At 45.7% G+C, this 25,261-nt stretch overlaps 1 protein-coding gene across 1 annotated transcript; it reads left to right on the top strand.

Moving 5' to 3' along the window:
• The first annotated feature begins 550 nt into the window (after positions 1-550).
• LOC129346069 (E3 ubiquitin/ISG15 ligase TRIM25-like) lies at positions 551-23,656 on the top strand. Its single transcript, XM_055003336.1, has 9 exons — positions 551-1,527; positions 4,043-4,138; positions 10,173-10,406; positions 11,613-11,769; positions 12,359-12,451; positions 13,289-13,351; positions 14,945-14,971; positions 16,469-16,576; positions 17,899-23,656. Exons 1-9 carry the CDS (start codon positions 925-927, stop codon positions 18,426-18,428), a joined length of 1,911 nt encoding a protein of 636 aa, XP_054859311.1. The 5' UTR covers positions 551-924; the 3' UTR covers positions 18,429-23,656.
• The last annotated feature ends 1,605 nt before the right edge of the window (positions 23,657-25,261 follow it).

The raw sequence follows: 25,261 nt of genomic DNA, 5'->3' as shown, positions 1-25,261 counted from the left end.
GAATCCTAAGTTCCAAGCAAGCCGGGCACTTAAGCCAGGCCCATGGGTCAATCTGTGATATTAAGGGGGGCTGTCAGTCTTCCCATATAAAGGGATATAGCAGGTCCAAGGGCAAAGTGGCCACAAGGAAGTAACTGTTAATATCAACCGCTAATGTTTCCTTGCCAGGAGATCATTTCTATTGGTTCCTTGTTTCTACTCCTTTTGTTACAAAAAGTTATTAAAAGTTATGGCGAGGTTTGCCCTGTTCTTCTGTGGCAGGAGCCTGTGCACGTGACAGGGAGCTTTCTGCCTCAAGGAGCAGAGCGGCTCCTCCTCATTTCAGGCCCCCAGGGGTAGCCCAGCTCGCCCCCAAGATCAAGTTCCCAGAACACCCCCCAGGAAAAAAGCAGCTGCGAACGGCTGGCTCGCTCTCGCGCTCGGCTCGTATACAGACAAGACGCGAGGGAGACACGCAGCAGGGCGCGGGGCTGCAGCCCTCCGCCCCTTCCCGCCCAGGGAGCCAAGTCCACCGCAATTCGTCGGGCCAGTTCTCTGGGAGCGGCCGCCTTTCCGGCTCGCGCCTGCTCACTCGCTTTCCCCCTCGCTTTCGTTTCTCCGGCCCGCGCTGCAGCGAGGCGAGGGCGCGGGGCTGGCCGTGCCAGGCTTCTGTTTGCACGGAGAACTTGACCCGCAGGAGGTGCGCATCTGCAGCGCCAGCCGAAGCGGCGGGACGCCAGGCGCGGCGCCGAGATTCCGAAGGGCTTCGACGGGGCCGCTCGGACCGGGACTGCCTCCTCGGCCATCCGGGCGCTGCTCCGGCTGGTCGTCTGATTAACTCGGCGCTCCCGCCACGTGATTCCTGGGAAGAGGCGCGGCGAGGGGAGCCGGCGGCGCGGCGGCCTCGAGTTTCGCTTTGGTGCGCTCGACGTCCTCGGCGCGGCCATGGCGGAGCTGCTGCGGGCGCCGTCGGTGCCTTCGCTGAGCGGCTTGGAAGAGGAGCTGACCTGCTCCATCTGCCTGTGCGTCTTCGAGAGCCCCGTGACGACGCCCTGCGGCCACAACTTCTGCCTGCCCTGCCTGGAGGTGACCTGGGGCGGCGGGGCGGGCCCCTTCAGCTGCCCCCAGTGCCGGAGCGCCTTCGCCCGCCGGCCGGAGCTCAAGAAGAACACGGTGCTGTGCCGGGTGGTGGAGCAGCTGCACGGCGCCCCCGCGGGCGAGGCGCCTGCCCCGGCGGAGAAGGGCGGCGGCAGGCTGCCCGGCGTGGCCTGCGACAGCTGCCTGGAGGCGGAGGCGGCCCAGACCTGCCTCACCTGCATGGCCTCCTTCTGCGCCGAGCACCTGCGGCCGCACCGCGACAGCCCGGCCTTCCAGGGCCACGAGCTGTGCCTGCCCGTGCGCGACCTGCAGCGCAGGAAGTGCCGCGCCCACGGCAAGCTGCAGGACTTCTACTGCACCGAGCACGCCGCCTGCATCTGCTGCATCTGCCTGGTCACCCACAAGGCCTGCGCCGCCCTGCCCGTGCCGCAGGCCAAGCAGGCCAAGGAGGTGAGTCGCGGGCCCGGGCCCCAGGGGGAGCGCTTCTGCCCCGGGCAGAGCCCTGGCCGCCTCCGAAGCGCTCGCTGAGGGGCAGCCGCGGGGGAGGGGGGGTGGTAACCACAGGCCGGGGGACTCCTGGAAGGCTGGCGGGGCGGGGGGCGTGTAACATTCTTGTCAGGGGGGCGGAAGAGCAGCGTTCCGGCCCAGGAGCACCTCGGAGACCAACTAGACGTCCCCGGCATGAGCCTGTCAGAGTTTCCTCCAAGATTCATCACCTGGAAATCTTGTTTGGCAGACTCACATCTTTTATTAACTGTTTCCCAGGCTTAGGGGAGCAGAGCTGGCCTCAGGCCTCTCCTCGGCTGTTCAGCCTTCCCCCCCCCCCCCGGGTTTGTGTAGCTTGCGAAGCACCACCCCGTCCAGGCGTGGTGTTCTCACCCAGAGTCAACTGGGGAAGGGAGGGACGGCAGCAGGCGAGGATGCCCTTCAGACTGCCTTCGCAAGCGCCCATTTTCTTCAGGGGAACTGACCGTGGGAGATCTCCAGGTATGACCCGGAGCTTGGCAACCCCAGACAGGAGAGCCAGCCTCACTTTCCTCCAATCCCCTCTGCCTCTCCGATGATTTGGGAGGGGGGGGCACGAGAAGAGGTGCTGTTTCAGGCTCAGCGCCACATCAGGCAAGTTAAGGAGAAAACATGACATGAACGAGTGGGTCAGTTGGGAAATATTTTTTCCCCTTAAATTTTTAACTTTTCAATAACAACAAAAGGGAAGATATTCAATAGCAAAATAAGATATTGTATTTGAAAGCTTTCACGGCCAGAGAACGATGGTTGTTGTGGGTTTTCCGGGCTGTATTGCCGTGGTCTTGGCATTGTAATTCCTGACGTTTCGCCAGCAGCTGTGGCTGGCAGTTCTGAAAAACACCAGGCTGACAAAACACTCTATACGCGACAATAGCCCTGCAGAGTAGATTAGAACATCAAGCACCAATCCATATGCAAAAGAACCTCTTCAGGATACAGTGAAGCCTCCCGCCATTAGCATTCCACACCCTGGGAAACTCTTACAGGATGACTCAGCTCAACCCCACCCCTCCTGAGTAGATATAAATGACCTGCCAACATCTTTTCCACACTGTGACACTGAGAGATCTGTCTTTTGGTGCTACACCTCTGAAGATGCCAGCCACAGCTGCTGGCGAAACGTCAGGAACTACAATGCCAAGACCACGGCAATACAGCCCGGAAAACCCACAACAACCAAAATAAGATATTGTTCAAAGATTTTTAGCGTTACATTATCACAAGGATTCTACATCTAAAAGCAATTACAGTTAGCGCTATGAAAAATAATAATTTGGAAAATTTTACCAACATGCCTTAAGATTTATGTAAACAGTTGTCTACCCTCCCTCCTGCTGAAATTGCCCTCCCCTCCCTCCATCCTTAACAAACCTTCCCTCCCTAACCCTCCCCCTACAAAGAGAGATACAAATTGCTAGATTGCTAATCAAGTGTTATGCACTAAACAAAAACAGAAGAATTGCAGTTAAACTTAAATCACTTGATCGTGTTATTTAAACTGCTCTCTATACCTTGTGGGTATATACCCCACTCTGGTACTTGGTGTTACCTGCCAAGGTAGAAGAGCCGTAATACTTCCTGGAGCTGAACCTGAAATAACATAATGCTTAACTCCCCCCCCCCCCCCGAACCTTAAATTAGTAAACTAGAACACTGTGTTTGTTAGAATATATACACCTGCTTCTGTGCAGAAAAGTTAGACTTATAAGCAGGCTACAGTGAGGAAAATGACTATTAAGTGTGTCTGATTGGAATTTTACTACCTTTTTGTGGTGTAGGAGGCAGAGATCTTTGGTCAGTTGGGAAATGGTGACTAGTCCAATTATGTGCCAACATGGATGGAGCAAGCAGAGAAATGTTTTCAAATAATTGGAGAAAAGGAATGTCCTTTATGTCCAGGCAATGGGAGTTGCCAACTAAATCATAGTAAAATTCCACACATCGTAATGGCATAGATCCTTCTCAGGTTGTCCATGTGAATTTTATATCTCATGAAGAGGTATCCTAGCACATTGAGCTCAGTATCCCCTGTTCATCAGCAGGCTGAGGTCTCAGTCTCCTGTTTTGATTTGAAAACGTTCCTCCTTATGTTTTCCCATCCATCTTGAGGGATGAGTTCCTGATAGGTGCCCTCTGCTATCCGAAATTTAGCAAGCAGTTCCCAGGACCAGAGCTTTCTCTGGTCTTTTTCTATAATCTAGGGTAGCCTGCCTGGTAAGGTAATTTCTTGGAAGCTGGTTTACATCTTACGTAGAAAGGAATTTATGCCATTAAAAGATCTGAGTGTTATTTTTTGGCTGAAACTGAGTTGAGTTTATCTCTGATCTTGCTGTTCCCCCAAAAATCTGGTGTTGAAGGAAGTGGTTCCCCCAAGGGGAAGGATGCGTCAGTGGTAGTGGTTTAATTGTGTTGTAAAATGGAACCTCTTCTTTTATAGTCTCAGTTGAAGAACAGACTGACAGAACTGTATGCTCTAAATGAGAAAGCTTCACAGTCCTTGGACCAAGTACGGGTGCAGCAAAAAGGAATCAGTGTAAGTTAACTTTATTTTTTAATTTTTAAATTACAACTTGATTTGGAGTGTGAGGAAATGCAGTGCTGCCAGCTTCCCGTTGGTGGAAGAGAAAACCAAGCAGTTCTCTTGGAACATACTACCTAGGTTTATTTTGCTACCTATTCATAAGAACATAAGAACATAAGCAAAGCCATGTTGGATCAGGCCAGTGGCCCATCCAGTCCAACATTCTGTCACACACAGTGGCTAGAAATCCAGTGCCATCTAAAGGACTGTCAGTGAGGCCAGGACACCAGAAGCCCTCCCACTGCCTTCCTTCCAGCACCAAGACAACAGAGCACCACCTCCCCACAAAGAGAGTACCATCTATCTCCTGTGGCTAATAGCCACTGATGGACCTCTGCTCCATATATTTGTCCAGTCCCCTCTTGAAGCTGGCAATGCTTGTAGCTGCCACCACCTCCTGTGGCAACGAATTCCATGTGTTTATCACCCTTTGTGTAAAGTAGTATTTTCTTCTATCTGTTCTAACCCGACTGCTCAATAATTTCATAGAGTGCCCACGAGTTCTTGTATTGTGAGAAAGGGAGAAAAACACATCTTTCTCTACCTTCTCTAACCCGTGCATTATCTTGTAAACCTCTATCATGTCTCCCCTCAGTCGTCTTTTCTCCAGGCTAAAGAGCCCCAAGCGCCTCAATCTTTCCTCATAGGGAAAGTGTTCCAACCCTTTAATCATTTTAGTTGTCCTTCTCTGTACTTTTTCCAGTGCTATGATATCTTTTTTAAGGTGTGGCGACCAGAACTGTACACAGTACTCCAAATGAGGCCTCACCATCGATTTATACAGAGGCATTATGATACCGGCTGATTTGTTTTCAATCCCTTTCCTAATAACCCCTAGCATAGCATTAGCTTTTTTTATGGCAGTCGCACACTGTGCTGACGTTTTTAGTGAGTTATCTATCATGACTCCAAGATCTCTCTCTTGGTCAGTCTCCGCCAGTTCAGACCCCATCAACTTGTATTTATATTTTGGATTTTTGGTTCCAATGTGCATTACTTTGCACTTGGCTACATTGAACCTCATTTGCCACATGGATGCCCACTCTTCTAGCCTCGACAGATCCCTTTGGAGTGCCTCACAATCCTCTCTGGCTTTCACCACCCTGAACAATTTCGTGTCATCTGCAAATTTAGCCACTTCACTGCTTAATCCCAATTCCAAATCATTAATAAACAAGTTAAAAAGCATTGGACCCAATACCGACCCCTGTGGCACCCCACTGCTCACCACCCTCCACTGTGAGAAGTGCCCGTTTATACTCACTCTCTGTTTCCTATTAATTAGCCAGTTTTCGATCCACAAGAGGACTTGGCCCTTTATCCCACAGCTACTGAGCTTACTTAGGAGCCTTTGATGAGGAACTTTGTCAAAAGCTTTCTGGAAGTCAAGATAAACAATATCTATCGGGTCTCCCTTGTCCACTTGTTTGTTCACTCCCTCAAAGAACTCTAACAGATTGGTGAGACAAGATCTTCCCTTACAGAACCCATGCTGAGTTTTCCTCATCAGCTTTTGGTCATCAATGTGCCCACTAATTTTATTTTTGATAATAGTTTCCACCAACTTACCCGGTATTGACGTCAGGCTGACTGGCCTGTAATTTCCCGGATCTCCCCTGGAACCTTTTTTTAAAGATGGGGACAACATTAGCTACCTTCCAGTCCTCAGGAATAGATGCAGAGTTTAATGACAGATTACATATTTTTGTGAGGAGATCTACAAGTTCACACTTGAGTTCTTTCAGAACTCTTGGATGTATGCCATCTGGGCCTGGTGATTTATCAGTTTTTAAATTATCTAGCAGTCGCATAACCTCCTCTCTCGTCACCTCAATGTGACTCAGGTCTTTCAAAACCCCTCCCAAAGTCAGTGCTTCTGGAGTGGGCATGCACTTCTTATCTTCCACAGTGAAGACAGAAGCAAAGAATGCATTCAGCTTCTCGGCCATTTCCCTATCACCCTTTAGTAATCCTTTTACGCCTTGGTCATCCAAGGGCCCCACTGCCTCCCTAGCTGGTTTCCTACTTCTAATATATTTAAAGAATTGTTTATTGTTTTTCTTTATGTTCTTTGCAATATGCTCCTCATATTCCCTTTTTGCCTGTCTGATCACAGACTTGCACTTTTTTTGCCACAGCTTATGCTCCTTTTTATCAACCTCACTCCGACTAGTTTTCCACTGCCTAAAAGAATCCTTTTTACCTTTTACAGCTTCTATTACATTGCTTGTTAACCATGCTGGCCTTTTCCTAAACCTATTTGTGCCTTTCCTAACCAGCGGTATATATTTAATTTGAGCTTCCAGGATTGTAGTTTTAAATAGTCTCCAAGATTCCCCAAGTGTTTTGACCTTTTTTACTTTCCCTTTTAGTTTCTTCTTCACGTACCCCCTCATCTCAGAAAAGTTACCCCTTTTGAAGTTAAACATGGCTGTGTTGGTCTTATTAGGCAATTTCCTATTTATACATATGTTGTACTCAATAACATTATGGTCACTGTTCCCAAGTGGTGCAATCACATTTACATCTCTCACCAGGTCTTCAGCATTACTGAGGACCAAATCCAGGATCACCTCTCCCCTAGTAGGTTCTGTAACCATCTGTTCCATAGCACAGTCATTGAGACAGTCTAGAAACTCACTTTCTCTCCCCCGATTCGAACACCCATTGGCCCAGTCAATGTGTGGGTAGTTAAAATCACCCATTACAACACAGTTTTTTTGTTTAGCAGCCATCTTTAATCCTGTCATCATTTTATAATCCTCCTCTATTTTCTGATCTGGAGGGCGATAACAAACTCCCACAGTCAAGTTTCCATTTGGGCCCGTAATTTCAACCCATAGCATTTCCAGAAGCGAATCTAATTCAGTTACCTTCTCAATCTTACTGGAATGTATACCTTCTCTGACATATAGAGCCACCCCACCACCAACCCTTCCCTCCCTATCCTTCCAATATAATTTATATCCAGGAATCACCGTGTCCCACTGATTTTCCTCATCCCACCAAGTTTCTGATATGCCCACAATGTCTATGGATTCGCCCAACACTAAACATTCCAGCTCCCCAATTTTACCTCGGACACTTCTAGCATTTGTATATAAACACCTGTAACTTCCCCGGCACACTTTGCCTCAAGACGTAGTTAGGTCATCTGCACTGTTTGTCTCCATCTCAGTTGACAACTCTATCTCCCTGTAGAAGTGTTATACCTAGCCCTTCATCTCTCTGAGATGAACCATCCTGAACCCGAGACACTTTATCTCTTGTCGGCTTTCCCCTAGCATTTAGTTTAAAAACTGCTCTGCCACCTTTTTGATTTTAAGTGCCAGCAGCCGGGTTCCTTCTCGGGACAAGTGGAGACCGTCTCTCTTGTACAGCTCCCGCTTGTCCCAAAAAGAATCCCAGTGCCTAACAAACTTGAACCCTTCCTCCCTACACCATCATCTCATCCACGCATTGAGACTCCTGATCTGCGTTTGTCTCTCTGGCCCTGCGCGTGGAACAGGTAGCACTTCTGAGAAGGCTACCTTGGAGGTCCTGGCCTTGAGTCTCCTGCCTAACAGCCTAAATTTTTGTTCCAAGAGCTCACGACTGCATTTCCCAACATCGTTGGTTCCAACATGGACCACGACCGCTGACTCCTCCCCAGCACTATCTACCAGCCTATCTATAACACGCGTAATGCCCGCTACCTTCGCACCAGGCAGGCAAGTCACCATACGGTCAGAACGCGGTTGTGCCACCCAGATATCTACTTGTCTAAGGATCGAATCACCAACTACCAAGAGCCTCCCTCCTGCCCCACCCAGGGATGGTTCCTTGATGCGAAAGGAAACCTGCTCACCAACTGAAGAAGAGGTCCCTTCTGAGGGCATGTTCCCCTTATCCTCAGTACGGTGCCCTGATTCCACAAGATCCTCATTCTCCTTGACAACAAGAACGCTGCCATTTTTAGAGTGGGACACATCTATCCTGTCCCTGAGAATCTTGTCCTCGTGCCTATCTAACTGTCTCCGCTTCTCCAGGTCAGCCACCTTGGCCTCAAGGGTACGTACTCGTTCCCTGAGAACCAGGAGCTCCTTGCAGCGAGCACACATCCAGGACTTCTGACCAGAAGGCAGATAGTCATACATGTGACACTCAGTGCAATACACTGGAAAGCCCCCAACCCCCTGCTGGCATTCTGACTTCATTATTCTGTTTTAGGAATAACACACTAAGAGGAAAGAAAACGGCTATGATCCCCCGGCTAAGAGCCACAGGCCAAGAGCCCTTTAGCTCTCGCCCTTCGGCTCGCGCCAAGGGCTCGCGCCCCTGCCCAGCAGTTGCCTTTTCAATGCAAAAGGTCACTTCCTGCTAAGCACAGGAGGTGAGCACAAAGGGGTGTGTGGCTTGTACTCCAGCAACCCCCAGCAGCCTTACAAACCCACTCACCCTCAAACACAATCAAGCCCAAACACACTCAGCCTCAAAACTACACTCAAATCAACACAAAACTACACACAAAAAGCCCCAAAGCTAGAGAGGACCACCCTTAGCTTCTCAGCTTAACCCACCACAGCCAAGAAAGGCAAAAAGCCCTTACCTCCTCTAGCAGCTGCAGACCATGTGCTCCTGAGCCCAGGTGACTCTGCTCTGCCCCCAGGTGACTGCTCTGCAGATTCATTGTTTTTTTTTTAAATGAATGGTTTATGCTTTTGGAGGACTGTCTGTAATTCTAGAAAATATACGGGTGGGGGTTTAAAGTTACTTGGATTAAGGGGCCGAGATGGCATTCATGCATTAAGTGCCCCGTTTTAAAATTCTTCTGCCCTCACAAGGACCACCAAGGTGGCTAACGTGTTAAGATGTACATAATAAAATAACAATTTAAAACCATTAAAATCAACAAAAAGCCCAACGCATAATTAAAACCAGGGCTAAAATATATACTGAAGCATAGAAACTCTTAAAACTCTTGGCAAGAAGGAGCCGTTTAAAACATTTATGTGCTAGGATGGTTGTGGGTTTTCCTGTCTGTATTGTCATGGTCTTGGCATTGTAGTTCCTGACGTTTCGCCAGCAGCTGTGGCTGGCATCTTCAGAGGTGTAGCACCAAAAGGCAGATATCTCTCAGTGTCACCGTGTGGAAAAGATGTGGCAGGTCATTTATATCTACTCAGGAGGGGTGGGACTGAGTAGATATAAATGACCTGCCACATCTTTTCCACACGGTGACACTGAGAGAGATCTCTGTCTTTTGGTGCTACACCTCTGAAGATGCCAGCCACAGCTGCTGGCGAAACGTCAGGAACTACAATGCCAAGACCACGGCAATACAGCCCGGAAAACCCACAACAGCCATCGTTCTCCGGCCGTGAAAGCCTTCGACAAGACATTTATGTGCTACCTTTCCACCTGGAAATGGTTCCTGCGGCAATGAACATCAGAACATTTTGACATTCACACATTTAAGACACTGAAAACCTTGTGCAAAATACAATACATATAAAATATTTAAACCAATAAAAATGCATATCAACACTCACATGGCATGATGTGGCGGTTAGACCGTTTAACTAGAACGACCCCTGGTCACCCCGTGAAGGTCACAGGGTAACCTTGTTGCCAGTCCTTGTTCTAAACCTACTACTTAAGATTGTTTGCAGGATAAAATGGAAGATCCACGCCTGCTACTGCTAGCCCCTCGGAGGAAGGGCAGACCAAAAAAGCAATATATTATGGGTCTTAGGGATAAAAGAATTCAGACAGTTTTACTCAGCAGTTACTTGAAGTGCCGTATTGCACCACTGGGAATTTTATACTCTTGGAGAACAAGCCTGTGTAAATATACTCGAGTCTGAGCCCGTCCTCTGCATTTAGGATTGCATAATTAGTAGGCTAGAATCAGACAGCTTAAAGCCGTACCAGCGTAGTACTGTTCTTTGGCCTCAGTGCCCACTTAACCGCCTGTGGACTATTTTCAAATCTTTTGTCTCTTCAGGAGATTGCTGCCCGCAAATTGGATTTGCTGAGGGCAGAGTTCCAGGAAATTATAACGTTAATCACAGAAGAAGAAAAAAACTCAATAAGCAAGGTTGGAGCAGAGGAGAAAAGAGTTCAAGAGAAGTTTGATTATGTCTATAAAATCCTTGGCAAGAAGAGAGATGAAATCCAGGGGGAGAGAGACCAGATTGAGATGATCTTGACAGAAGATGATGACATAACATTTTTAACGGTAAAAAGGTGTCTTGTTCCAATGTTCCGCGCAAGCCTTTGCTAAAAGACTTAGAACTTTGATTCATTATATTTAATATAGGTAGGATAGGAATGTACTGTATTTTCATTTATTTATAATTTCTACATATGGCAGAATGATTTGTGTGTTTTAAGCATTCCTGTTCCTTATATTCTCACATTTGGTTAACTACTTTTAAAAAAACACTGAGTGATTGTTGGCTGAGAACAAGGTTTTCACATGAAACATGGAATAAATCCTGGTTTTTCCGTTTAAGACAGAATTCTGCACCATGTAAGTGATGAATTCCAGAGGAAGCATTCACATACCAAACAGTTCTGTGAGTTAATGGTTTTATCAGTGAAATGCTAAGCAGAGTTACTCCAATCTAAACCCATTGATTTTAGTGAGCTTAGACTGGAGTAACTCTATTTAGGATTTTAGTGTATGTGTTGCTAAAATTCCACCAAAGAGATGTCTTAAACTTCCACTTGATTGTTATTTTGGTAGTACCTCTTCACAAATGGGTCTCTTGGCCTTACCAATCAATAGTAGAATGATATATAAGAAGCAGTTAGAAACATAAAATGCCAATATAAAACTGAAGAAACATTTAAAATCAGTTCAGGAGCAGAGGAAAAGTTATATTCGGTGGACCACCGCAGAAAAGGGAGAGAGGAATTTCTGCCCTCACTTTGCCAAAGCCCATGCAAAAACAGAACAGGCTTACCCTGGTGCTTTTAAAAATGCAAAGACTATGCCAGGTTGATTTCCGTAGGGAGAGAGTTCAAAAACCAAGAAGTCACCACTGAAATGGTTCTCTGCCTGGCTGCTATTACACCCCCCCCACCCCCACCCCCAGTGTTCGATGGCACCTGAAGGAGGAGCCTTTGAGGATAATCTCAACAGGTGGGCAGGTTTGTATGGGAGGAGGCAGTCCTTCAGGTCCCAGTTCATTGAGGATTTTAAAGATCAGAACCTTGACTGGGAACCCAATTAAGCCAGATATGCATATAAGAAGGCCACAATGGGAAGGGGGATCCTGCCTGTGATCTGGGTGTGTCTCTGCTGAAACGCGTGCGAAGCGCATGGCCAGGCAAGGGAGAGGCCCAGCTGTGGGGCACGCTGCTCTTCTCTGTTGATTATGAATTCAAAATAACTGGGATTCTTGTGTGAATCTTCATACTCTTTTCGGTTTTATTTCAGAAGGCAGATAAACTGCGACAGTCCTCTATCAAAGATGTCTTCATCCCCAGGATAGATCTAGATCAAAACTTGATACATACGGTTTATCAAAAAGCCTTTGGCCTTAAAGAAGTTGTAAAGCAGTTTGTGGCTCAGCCCCAGGAGAAGAAAACAGAAGGTGCTTAATTTGATTTAATCCTTTTAATGGCACATAGAATCATGCCTTGTCCGTTATTGTCTTTTGGGTTGAAGATGTAAGAATATTAAAAAAACATAGAATATGTTGCGGTTTAGACAATGACTAACTTTTTTAGCAGTTATGGGGATGGGTCTGTTTAACTGTTGCTTAGAATAGCATATGCAACCATCTATGATCTATAGATTTAATGTGGATTTCTTAGAGGATTCCAACAGAAGTCGGGTGCATTGAGTTGCAACGTATAACCTTGATCCTTTCATGTTTGACTTGAATTTGTGTGTGAATCATTTGGTCAAATTGAGAATCTGTCAGCCTCATTCTTTTCACCTTGAGAACACACATAAGAAAGAATAGCACGCACATGTCATAGTGTAACTGTCTACCTTGTAGCATACCTGTCCTTTCTAAGTCTGTGAATGCAGACCTGGAGACACCAAATTAATATCTGACCATGTGCCTAAATTTGAATCCCATAACCAGGGTACTATTGTATAGACGATGGTCAGTGCAGAGATAGTAATGAGCCTGATATTGGTCATGTGACTACATACATTTAATTTTCTTGCAGGAAGTGCACCCTCGAAACCTAAGCCATTCATCCCAAACTCACAACCTGGAAGAAACCCTCCATCACAACCAGCAAAAAAGAACACTGTTTCAAGTAAGGAAATAATGCGACCTGTGACTGCTAAATTCTTTGCATGGTATCAGATGTTAGCCAGAATGGACATAGGTTTTTTTTAGGAGGATTGAAGATGTTACAATAGAAGCACCGTTTCCTGTGGTGTGGACGTAGAATCATAGTATCATAGGGTTGGAAGGGACCTCCAGTGTCATCTACTCCGGCCTCCTGCACAATGCAGGAAATTCACAACTGCACTGTTTTTGTGCAGTGTCAAATGTGCAGCATGCTACACATTATACAGTAAATCTTGTGGATGGTCATTCCTTCCAGGACAACCATTTGTGGTCAGCTGTTCCCCCCCTGGCAGCCATTTTGTGGTGATATCAGCTAGTCCTTTCCAGAATTCCAAGAGTGCCCAAAGGTTTAACAAGATTGAGGGTCCATGCACATGTACGCCAATGGCTGCTAGCTGTGGTAGCAAAGTCGAAAGCCCCACACTCAGAAGCACTAAGCCTTTCAAGTATCAATAGGTGGGGCCAGGTGGGATGCCCGTCACCCCTCCCAGCACCCAATCGTCCTTGCTCGTGAGCTTCCAGAGGCGTCTGGGGTGGCTGCTGCATGAGGCAGAGTTCTGTATGCTTTCCCATAGGGTTGTATGTCTTGTCAGTTCATATGTTGGTGGCAGATGGAATCCATGTACATTATGCTAAGCACGAAATAACTCTTGCCCGTTTGCTTCAAGACTGCAAACTAGTGTCTGCTTACAAGTCATTGGATTGTATCTTGCAAGTTCAATTGTTCGGTGGATCCTGCTCCATAAATTCTGTGTGTCTCATTTTGTTTGTTTTTGGCCTGTGTTCTTCCTTCCCAAAGATGCTTCAAAAGATACTTCTAAGTCTTCGCAGGACTCCAGTGCAGAGGATGCCGCCGAATCCAGTGAGTGCTAATTGGTGACCGTTCCCTTGGCTTGAGTGTGTGCAAGCAGAGAGAGAGAGAAAGAGAGAGAGAGAGAGAGAGAGAGAGAGAACGGTAGATGGAGCCAGGGGCGTTCTTGGGGGGTTTAGGCCTGAGGGGTTCAGTTGCTAAAGAGCCCCTGTCCTGATGTTCCTATCTTTGAACAGAACGTTCCAGACTGTAGAGATCCTTGCAGAAAGACTTGGATTACTCAGACAGTCCACCACCTCCTTCACAGCCCAGGTCTAAAGCAAAGAAGTGGCCTCCGCTTTGGGGGGCTCAATTTTACAGTTATTTGCTACCGTTACTACTGTTGGGAGTTTATTTGCTCTGCAGGCAACCCGTGCACTTACTTGCCTTTCTTGCCTGCGTGACAAACATCAGCCTGAGATCTGAAGGCCGAACTTGGATTTTCCTGTCTTTGGGCTGATGAGTACATCGGATGAGCTCTTGCTCCCTCCCAGCTCTGTGACGACATAGGAAGCTGCCTCATTCAGAGTTGGACCGTTTGCCCACCCAGTTCAGTACTGTCTGCCCTGAGTGGCAGACACTGATCGCCCTTGCCCAGTTTGTGTATCTTCACAATTGCCCTGTGAGGTAGTCCAGGCAGAGAGAGAAAGACTTGCTCCTAGTCATGCAGTGTTATTCGTGGTAAGGGGGTGGGGGTGGGAATTGGAAAAGAAAACAGAAGGGAAACAACCCAGCCTGAATGTCAGTTCAAGAACTAAAACGTTGAGCAACGTGGGTGGAAAATACAACTATTTATTGCACAGTGCACAGAGGCATAGAATTAAAAATCACCATATATGAAATACCTTTAAAAACTCAGAACATGGTATACACCAGTCACAAGGACTCCCAATAGCATTTACACATGTATAATGACCAAAAGGCCAATCGCGTTTCAGCCCTGGGGTCTTTAGTGGTCAAAATTAATCTCACAGACACACACAAAACTGTATCTTTATCAGTATAAAAACATTTCTTTTTCAGGCCAGGCAGGTTGTATACGAGTTCTGAAATCAATAACAATGTATATGTAATGAAATTATAAACTTCTGTTTGAACCTGCCTCTCTCACGTTGTAGTGGGACGCTGCAGTGTGGTGAAGTGATTAAAGACCCTCTAGAATGACTGACTGCTTGGCCAAAGCAAGAGTGTGCCTGAAAGAGCCCTTCGCTCCTAGTGAGGACTTACCACTGCCATTATATTTTAATTGCTGGATTCAACCCTTTCTTTGTTTCGTGTATCCCGAGCTTGTGCAGGGTACATTTCCTTGACCCTGGATCACGGCAGGCCACCCCTGCAAATAGAGGGTTTAAGTCAAACTCCCAAGCCAGGGTGGGCCCATCATATCTTAACTCTGAGAAATCAGTTATTTTTTGCAACGGTGGCAAAGCGTCCTGATGCCTCAAGTAGTAACATAATTCTCAGCCTCCTGATAACTATTTCCACGAGTGATTTTCAGAGCTAGCCCAGTCATTGGCTGCTCTTTGCATATTCTGAGGGAGTTGTTTGGAAAATGTTTTTCTGTCTTGTTTCACAGTAACTAAATTTCCTCTTGTTGTTTTTCAGAGCACAAAAGGCGACCTGCTAAACGCAGTAAGTCCAGTTTTGCAAAGGCTCTGTTCCTACAAACACATTGTCTTACTTTAAATCTGAGAAACTGCTCAACCCAGTTTCTGCATGGATTGAGCAAGAAAGATGCCACGAATTTCAGCAGAAAGCATGCAGAATCAGTGGGGCAGAGCTAGCAGGACTGCTCAGTCTGTTGTGGAAAGAATCAGACATGGACCTGGGAATTCGGGATTCAAACCTCACATTTCCTGCCATGTTGTGTGTCGAGGTCTCTCAAGCTCCCCCATTGGTAAAATGGAAAGCGGTTATACCTCACAGGGTGGGTTTGAGAAAAAACATGGGAAAAAATCCTGTGAGGCGTTGGGAGTACATTCCTTGTGAAATGGTGGGGATGGAGTTCATTTCTGGGCACAATGCTGCACAATGGTAGTTGCTTTCCCCTCCCCTCTTTTTCAACTTAATAATTCCCTAGCAGGGTGAAATGCAGCATTTCCTTTCCCACCTGTTTTGTCTAAATCATAGTTTGGGTAGCAAGCCACTAGATGGAGGGTGAGAGTCACCTGGTGACCTGGCAAAGTACTGTGATTGCCTGGAGGCAAATTCCTGCTGCTAACAAGATCTACTTGTATGGATGCAGGCAAATAAAGCCCACTTCCTTTGGGTTCTGACTGGGCCCCCTTAACGTCCTGTCCTGGTCATCACACCTGAGCCCCACTGACCTGGAGAGAGACGATGCTGAAGTGCACAAGGCCAAACGTTGTCTGAATATGGGTCGGAGTTGAGCCGCAAGATGTTTTTGTTCAAGTTTTATATAACAAGACTGAAGAAAAATAATGGTGCAGTGAGAGAAGTTGTTTTATTCAGATATGCTGTTATTGAACCCATGAGGGGCCAGAGTTGTCAACCAGTTAGTGCAGTTGTCAGCATCACAGGTGAAATGAAAGCCCTGAACTGTTGTCTCGCGCATAAGCTAAAAGACTGGAGTCAGACCAGCACACCTTCCACTCTCTGAAATTCTGTTGCTGTGGGAACTACCTTATACAATTCTACATGTTAATTATGTATACATTTGCTTAACTTGTGAAAATACTGAGTGTTGTACGCTATATTTTTTTAAGATCTGTGTTTCCAACTTCGCGTTGCACCTGTATCATATTTGTAACATTTTGGTGGATTTGTGGCTCTGGATATATTCATGCATTTGTCATATGCTCAGTATCTGTCTTTTTGATATGTTTTAAATTTTGTTTTAATGGGATAATATTTTCTATTTATATTCTTACAGACCCCCCCCCAAAGAAGTGTAAACAAAAACATGTAAGAGCTGTTCTGCTGAATAAACCTCCTTTTTCCTCCCCCCCCCCTCTTTGCGCTGTCCTTGGTGTGGCCCTCTGGCATTTGCAGTTTCCATAAAACACAAAATGGAATTGCCTTGTTTGGTGTGCTGGACTAAGACTTGTTCATATTAACCCATTAACAGCACGTCATTCCCTCGTGTGCCCCCCCTTTCTATAATTATAGCATCAAGTCCTACCCAGAGAGCGCGAAGTTCTAGCAGACCTCAGCCTGGGACTCCATCATGGACTCTGGAATCCTTTTTATCTAAATCAAGAGAGGAGCTCCTCGAATGTAAGTGACCTGAGTCTTTTGATCCTAAGGGATATTGTTCCAAACAATCTCCCGACCATTGCTACACATTCTCATGCAGCCACGAAACAGAACCCAGAATGCAGCTGAGCCAGAACCAGCTTAATTCTTATTGACCGGCATTGCAAATAACATTGAGCACGCTCTCTGTCCAATGCTGTCCTTTTTCACTTTCTGCCATAGCAGGGAATGGCAACTGTATATTGCTCTGGAGGAAAATAAAGTATTTTGCCTGGGAAATAATGTTGCATCAGAGGCACAACCTACCTGCCGTCCATCAAGTTCTGTGACCCAGTCACTACTAACCAGGAGGCTTTGGGTGAATGTTATGAAAAGGATGCGGGCCTGGGCGTGCGTGCGCATGTGAGCGTATATTGGAAATGCATCTTGTTCTGAATGCAACCTTTTAAAAATCTGTCAATAACCAGGGTTCTTTGGGCGGGGGGCAATGTAGGAGGATGGCCAGGAATGGAAAAGGAATGAATGTCGTGTTAGCATGTTGGGCCACAACCTGGAGGACCCAGGTTGCCTCTCCTACTCAGATGTGAAGCTCGCTGAAGTTGACCTGGGGGCTCTCTCAGCCTGATTTTCCTCATAGGGACTTTATATGGACTAAATGGAAGAGGGGATCCATGCTTGCCAAACTGCAATCTCTGAAGGAAGAGTAGGTTGTGGGGAGGGGAAAATGGATGCTGTTTATTCTACCCAAAGCATGATCATCCCGTAATGAACAGGAAAGTTGGTAGTAAGAAGAGTATTAGACTAACGCATCTGTTACCTATTTCCTCCTTCTGACCTGACTGGCCTTGTACAAATTTGTATCGTAATAGTATTTTTGGATACTTGTGGATCTCCTGCGATCTTAAGGCAAGGCTTTCCCTGCTCCCCCATGTGTGGTCTTTTTAAGACGCTAAGGCTTGAATCTCGGGCCTTCTCTGCAAAGCTAGCTCTCTCTGCAACTGAGCTTCCTCATTTACACTGTTACGGGTTGGGATCATTGCCGGTGAGATCACCCATATCTGAATTCTCTAAAACAGCCCCTGCTTTATCATCACTTCTGATAGGCAGCTGTTCTGGACTTATCTACTCCTGGTGTGCTAATCTAATGTATCATGCTTATATTCTCACGCTGTTGGCTTAGTTTGGCACATGATCTGTCCAATGTGGAGCCTGAGGAGCAAGTAGAAGACATCCAGTTACTTTTAGATAATCAGGAGCAAAGATTTGTGTTTTTTTCCAGCACCTCATGTACTTGTCTTGTAAGTGTTCAACTTAGACTCCCCTCATTTTTTTTCTTCCCATAGTTGCTGCAAAATTCACTTTGGATTTCCATACCGCACACAACAAGGTGATTTTATCTGAACGAAGCACTAAAATGTCTGTGTCGGACACCCCCCAGAATTTCCCTCCACACCCTCAGCGCTTCACGTACTGCTCCCAAGTGCAGAGTTTCCAGTGTTTCAAGAGAGGGATCCATTACTGGGAGGTGGAGCTGGAGCGCAACAACTTCTGTGGCATCGGCATCTGCTACGGGAGCATGGCCAAGGAGGGGGCTGAAAGCCGCTTGGGGCGGAACAGCAGCTCATGGTGCATTGAATGGTTCAATGCCCGAATTTCAGCTTGGCACAACGATATTGAGAAGTGCCTGCCCAACACCAAAGTGAAAAAGATTGGGGTCCTGCTGAATTACGAGGGTGGCTTTGTGATTTTCTTTGGTGTCAGTGAGAAAATCAGTCTCCTCTACAAATTCCGAGCTCAGTTTACTGAAGCCCTGTATGCTGCCTTTTGGGTGTTCTCCAGTGGAACCACCATTTCGCTCTGCCAGTTGAAATGAGTGGCTGAACATACAAACATGTGCTTTCTCTAGTCATTTGCATGCTGAACCCATCTCTCTTTTTATATTAGAATCTAGGTTAGCATACAGCTTTATTGTTGCAGTCAAAGCAAAGTTGCCCGGTTTTGAAACTCGCTCGCATTTGATTTCTGACAAGTCCAGGGCTACTTAAAGCCAAGAGCATAATTCATGAAGTTCCTCGCTGAGATAATCCTCGCTGAAATGTCTTTATAGAACACCAACTGTCCATTTCAGTGACACTTGCCTATGGAAGGCTGCAGACATTGTGCATTTTGAGTGCATTTTGAAAGCAAGGGCAGGCCTGTCTAAGCAGCAGATTTCTGTGCTTCTGATCGGGTGTCGTGGGACACAGTTAGGAAGTTGACGGTGGGGTTATTTCTTTTCACGTCATTGTTGTCTGTGTGTCCTACAATCCATTGCATTTCCTTTGTTAGAAAGGTAGGCAAAAGAAGGGAGGGGATAGACACACACAGACCAGCCCTTCCAAACAGTATTTAGAATGTGTTTTGAGCTTCTTCAGTGAACTACAAAGGACTTCAGTTTTGATGAATGAGAGCAGGGTTTGGGTTTCTGTTCTTGTATCATATATTGTTAATTCTAGTCTCGGCTAAGGGCTGGGCACATAGAATTTTGAAAGCATGCTGGGTTGAGGATGGACACTCTTTAAAAAAAGTTCTGAGTTCAAGAGCGCTTCCTAACCAGCAGTGCTTTTACAAAAGAACTTCTGAAATGTTCTAAGGGCATTTTTATCTTGGTGCCCGTAAAGATAAGTTCCTTTGTATCCCATAAGCCCTTCTCTTAGCTCAATTCTGTTCTTCAGAGTCACACAGAGCAAAAGAGCTAGAGCTGTGGAGGGCCTTAGACAACATGTAGCATGTGAAAACCACGAGTTATGAAGAGGATTTTTTGCTGCATTTTCATGGTTTACAGATAAGCCTTCACTGGAAAGGGGAGAAGTCATTAGAAACAGCTCCCTTAAATCTTTGTGAAATAGGCTCCAGCTGTGGTTGACAACTTGAGAGGAAGTCGTAACATTCCCTGTAATGTTTGGAGGGATACTGGCAAGAGGCTGTGGATGAACAGATAGTATATCGGACACACCTTTATTGCCTGGAAGTCCTGCTCTCTGCTTACAGCTCTTGTTCAGTCTCTCTTGTTTGTCACAAGCAGTTTCTCAAGCAAAGTCGCTGGCAGCATTTGGCCATGGAACCAAATGTTTAAAGATCACTCATAATGACTCCCTGCAAACTCACAGAACTTTACCTGAACCAGGTGGAAGCATGTTTCTGAACAGTCCCTCCCACTTGGCACGCTTAAATGGGAAGCAGCCTGGAAAGAGTCCAGGGATGTGGCGGGGCTTCCCTTTTTTGACTTTGAACATGATACAGCCTGGATCTGACAGTGGTGCATCCCTGCTACGGTGGATCACTTGGCAGCTCTTTTTTGTACAGTTGAAACAAGCTGGGCACATACGAGAGTCATACTGGCAGAGTTGTCTATCTTATGCCTCTAGTTTGTAGCCCACAAGAGCTGACTTGCCTTTCCTCAACCACATAAGGTCTTGGGAAAGGGCTTGACCAAATGTGTTGATTTATGAAGCTCTCCGCTTGGAGGACATCATATGCTGCAAAGTTTAGGGAAGCGCATGCGTTATGGCTTAAGTAAAATAAAACTGGAGAATGCTGGTAGCATCAACATGATGTATGTCCTGAGAAAACTGGTCTCTTTATAAGAAAATCTTGCTAGGGCTCTTCCCTTGATCAATTAGGGGGGAGGGGCACTTTAGAGCACTGTTAGTGAAGAATAATTATCTGAAAATTAGTGATAGAATCTCCAGTATGCCTTGAGGCTGACTGTTATTGCACCAAATGGTTTCTTGAAACAACTTCTGAAACCCAAGATGTAAAAATCACAAAGATGGGAAATGTACTACACAGCTTGTCCAAATGTCACTGAGAAGAAAGCGGGGCTCCAGACTAAACTTAGGAAAGCTGTAACAGATGAGAGCCTGAAGCAGAAGTGAGCTGAATATAAGGTAGAAAAGGGAATCATTAGAACTAAACTGCAGCATGGCCATAGGGCAAAATCACCAGCATTTGGTCCACCAGCAATAGGGAGATGAGGACTGATGGAGGGCTAAATCTTTTCTGTGTAAAATAGATTTTCCTCCAACATGGCACACCATTCCTCGGTATCCTGGAGTTAAGGAGTCATTCCTCCACTGTAGGCCTTACTTATTTCCCGGAGTTGAGGAATTTTTCCTGTCATGGGGAAATACTTTGTGTCTCTCAGAGGCCTGTGCCCCCTGCCCCCCCCCCCGGTCACATTCTACATTGTATTCTAGATACTCATCTGACGGATAACAGAAACTAGGCACGTTTTTCTGTGTTTAGAAATAATTCTCTCATAGGATCCAAGGCACAGTGGATCCAGTCTGCTGTAGCTAAGTTTTGCACAGTGTGGAATATGCTCTGGTGATTTAGCTGGTGTTTGAGTGCTCCTGGGCTTTGATTTTTGGGAGGATTTTCTATTCCTTTAGATAGATCAGTTCCTTCTCTCTTTGTTGCTTTTATTCTTCAGGCCTGGTTGACTAGGTAGAGTTTGATTTTAATTATCAATCTAGAGAGACTTAAAGGAGAGTATGATTATTTTCAAAATGGAAAATCGGGCTGTGTTCTTAGCCAAGAAGAGTGTTGGGCAAGGCATCCTGCAGGACAGTATCAATGGATAGGATCTCTAGCCAAAGTTAGACGTACCTGCCCCTCTCGTTTCAGTGGGACAGACCATGAGTTCAACTCTGCCTTGTCTGGATAGTGCCCAGAGAGATCCGTAGGCTTTCAGTCTACGTAAAAAAGCTCCTTGAAGGCTAATCTAGCGGCTGTGCGTGTATTATGTGGATAACTCGATTCTGATGATCTTCCATAGGGATTGTAAATCTTGACGGAAAATATAACACTGGGAAATGAACTGGTACTATTTTTGGAATTAGCAGAAATTTGGGGAGATGGTTTCAGCATGTATGAATATTCAGAACAGAAGTTTGGGGTGGGGGGAGCTAAAGTCCAAACTGTCAAATCCATGTTAACTGCTGCACAGTGTAATATTTAAAATGATGTTAAATGATTTAAATAGTGCCTGGTGATGCTTCTACTTCAGATCAGTTGTTGTTAAATTGTTGAACTGTGGTAGCTTTAAAAAGCACAGTTTGAAAAGAAATGCTCAGCTGTGCCATATTTTGCCATTTGTCAAATGTGTTTTTTCTTGGTTTGTAATCAGTCAGCTGCCTTTAGAAAAGTTCAATTTTATCATTGTGATGCTTCCAAAATCTTCTATCTCATGTCTCAGTCCAATATAAATTCAAGAAAGTTTGATTGCAATCTTTACCATAGAGTGATTTGTTTGAAAAATTTAAGCATATTGCACGGTAGCATAATTTTAAATTGTGGAGATTTCAATCACTGTGAGAGGAGGATAATGTTCGTTTCAAATAACTGATTTAAATAAAATGTCCATTGTTATCTAGATATAAAACAACTTGTGTTATGGTTATAAAGCATGTGGATTGAATCTGAATAGTCTTTATACAGCTTCAGAAAATACACTGTACATTTAACTCACTATTAGTATTTTAAAAAGTGATATCTTAAAAATATGCAATGTATCTTTACTAACAGCGTGACCCCAAGATTAAGGACTCTTACAGCCTTCAGCCATGCCAGGGTTTTGTAAACAAGCGTTGGTTGGAATCTACACTACAAGGTTCTTGCCAATATTCCTTTTGGCTTTAGTTTGCCCCACCTCACAACAGCTACCCAACCAAGCAAATGATACTTGTAGTGGTAGGCCAGATTTGGATAGAATTGGACCCAGATGGGCAATACCTGTGGTGACCTCCCCCAGTATGCAGCCTTGATGTAAGTACATAGTGCTTTATGATAACCAAGGAAGATACTTTTTACAAAATATTTTCTTAACAAAGATAAGCAGCCTTTTAAAAATGTCATACATTGTTGTAGGCGATTATTTGATTTCTTCAAATCAAGATTTTATTACCCAAGTTGTTTAAAAAGAAACTAGGTTTTTAATATTTATCTTTCATCAGTTTGTCTCCATCCAGGCACATTCCTTTGTATGAAGGGATGAACATGGGTTAATATGACCAAAACATTTCTCAAGTTGCTCGCAGGAAAGCTCAAGTGGAACTGAGATGGCTTTGCTTCAAGGAAATGTATTGGGTTGCGTCTGATGTGTCCCACTTCAGCTTTGTGCATCGTTATCCTCTGCAGAAGTGGTCCCCTTGCACACCTTGCTCAGGCAGAATATATTCTTGTGCAAGTGGGAAGTGCCTAGCACCAAAGCACCGCCTCCCCAACAGAGGACAACATGAGTCAGGCAGGTCTCAACGAAAACGTCCAGTCCGTTTTCAATAGAGGCTGAATGTGTGGAAATGGGAGGTTGAAGCTTTTCATGGCATTGAGGCAAGAAACATCTAGTATATAACATTGCATGAAACCTGTTTTAAGGGACAGGGCATAATTTTTATCCGGGCCTGTTGATAACCCTAGCATCTCCCTTCCAGTTGTAATAGCATTAACTCCACAAGGATGTCAACAGTAATTAGGGTTAGTTTCAAACGCTGGTTCCAAAATCTTAAGTAGAAGCAGCAATTCTGTCACTGGGTGGTTGCTTTGAAAATACCTGTTTTGTAAAGGTTTTCTCCCTTCATGTGAAATAGGCTTAACCAGCTTAGCATGTGTGTGGATTTTTCAGAAAGTGTACAATATCTTTGGTCAGCTTCTGTTTTCCTCTCAACCCAACCCCCCCCCCCCCCCCGCAACATCTCACTGCTTTCGGTTCTCCTTCTCTGCATTAAATTGAGGGGCACCTACTTCTCAAATAATATGTCAGTTAAAAAGATGTCACATTATGGCTGTGGTATAGCTCCCATTCAAAGTCTATGTCATTTAGACTTTTAGCAGCAGCTATTTTGAACTTCTTAATGAGAATATTTTTGAATCGTACTCAGCCAAGTAGAGCTGTAAAAAAACAGGTTATTTTAAAAGCCAATTAAGTGTGGCCTATTGGAGCCCTCCCCATCAACTTTTTTTCAGGCCTTATCACTGACGTCCATCTCTCAAGTCTTTCCCAGGCTGCTATCAGGTGCCATTATATTGTAAATAATGTGTTTATTAAAGCTGTTTATTAGACTTTGTGTGGTAGACACGTTTGTATACTTTTAGAATGTAGCAATTCCATTTACATAAAATACAGGGAATGGGCAGCTCAATCCTAAGGCGGGGGAGTGCATAGGGAGAGAACTGCATGGGTGTAAATGGTTCTTACGTTGATGTGAACTCCTCTCCACTGGCGCCTGCCCGAGGCACATTACTGCAGAGAAGGTTGCCACCAGCGGGCATGCTCGGTGGCCAGGCGGAGATGCCAGTATGGTGCAAGTCCCCAGTCCGGTGTGGAAGGGGGTGGGGCAGGAGTTAGTCCACTTCCAAAGCCACTCCAGGCCCAGAAATGCCCCCTGCAGTGGTGGAAAGTTACACCATGATAAAAGGAGGCGTAGCCCATAGGTGCCCATTGAATGAGCAAAACGCGCCCCTCTCCTGGTGCTCAGCCCCGCCCCCTGAAAGAGCATAGGATGGGAACTACCACAGGGGCCAATCTGCATGCACTTTTGGGGTGGGCGAGCCCCTCTCCCCACACCCAATCACCTGCTCTCACACCCTACAAAATGTCCGGCTGCACTGCTCTTGACCTCAGGTAGGTGAGCACATGGCCAAAGGCTCTGCCCATCTGTCACTCGATTAAGGAAGGAAACCAGGTTAATCTGACAAGATCTGTTGGGGACAAAACCATGTTGACTCCCCCGGATCACTAAGTGGTCCTTCAGATGCTTACAGATCGACCCTTTTAAAATATGCTTTAATATCTTCCCAGCAACAGAAGTCAGACTGATTGACTGTAGTTTGCTGGGTCATCTTTCTTCCCTTTCTTAAAGTTTGGGATAACATTAGCTTCCTCTGTATCTGGGTTCCCATTTTGGAATAGAGAAGCAATTTGTGAATAAACTGGAGGGAAGAATAGAGAAGAATTGTGAACATGCTGGAGCTGAATGTAACTACTGTCCTAGAACACTCTTGACAAAGCTGCCGAAACAGGAGAATAGCTAGCATCCTGTTGAGCTTTCTGCTGCCTATCCAATTTTATTGTAGCATAAGCTTTTGAGAATCACAGTTCTCTTTGTCAGACTGACTGGATGGTTCTCTGACGAAGAGAACTGTGATTCTCGAAAGCTTATGCTACAATAAAGTTGGTTAGTCTTAAATGGTGCTACTGGACTCTTTGATTTTGCTACTACAGACTAACATGGCTAACTCCTCTGCACCTGCTGCCTATTGATTCCTCCTGACAAGCCTTGGGGTCCCTTTGGATAGTCCCGCCCTGGAGGTGGCTGATACATTGGTGCCTTCTGGCCACTTGGATCTACATCATAAAGGATAGAAGAAATAAAAAACACATAGACTGGTACATTTACTATTGTAGAGAAAATATTTATCTTGGACACCAAGACTTTTCATTGTTTCTTTGCTAACTCTTACACTGTGTGTGGAAGCATCTGCAGAGAACCCCTGGGAAGCCGCCCAATGGTTGGGAAAGCCCAGCTGCTGGGGATCAGAGGGGGAGCGCTGGAGCATGACTCACCACCAGGGCTGCAGTTTGTGTCTGGCTGTTAGTGGTTTTACTGGACTGCCCAGTCCAGAGACGCACCTGTGGCCCAACACTACCCTTTGTGGCCAGGTGGA

The sequence above is a fragment of the Eublepharis macularius genome, chromosome 19 (assembly GCF_028583425.1).
Source record: "Eublepharis macularius isolate TG4126 chromosome 19, MPM_Emac_v1.0, whole genome shotgun sequence".
Lineage (NCBI taxonomy): Eukaryota > Metazoa > Chordata > Lepidosauria > Squamata > Eublepharidae > Eublepharis > Eublepharis macularius.
Note: the sequence above shows the minus strand (reverse complement) of the source record. Positions and strands in the feature narration are given on the sequence as shown.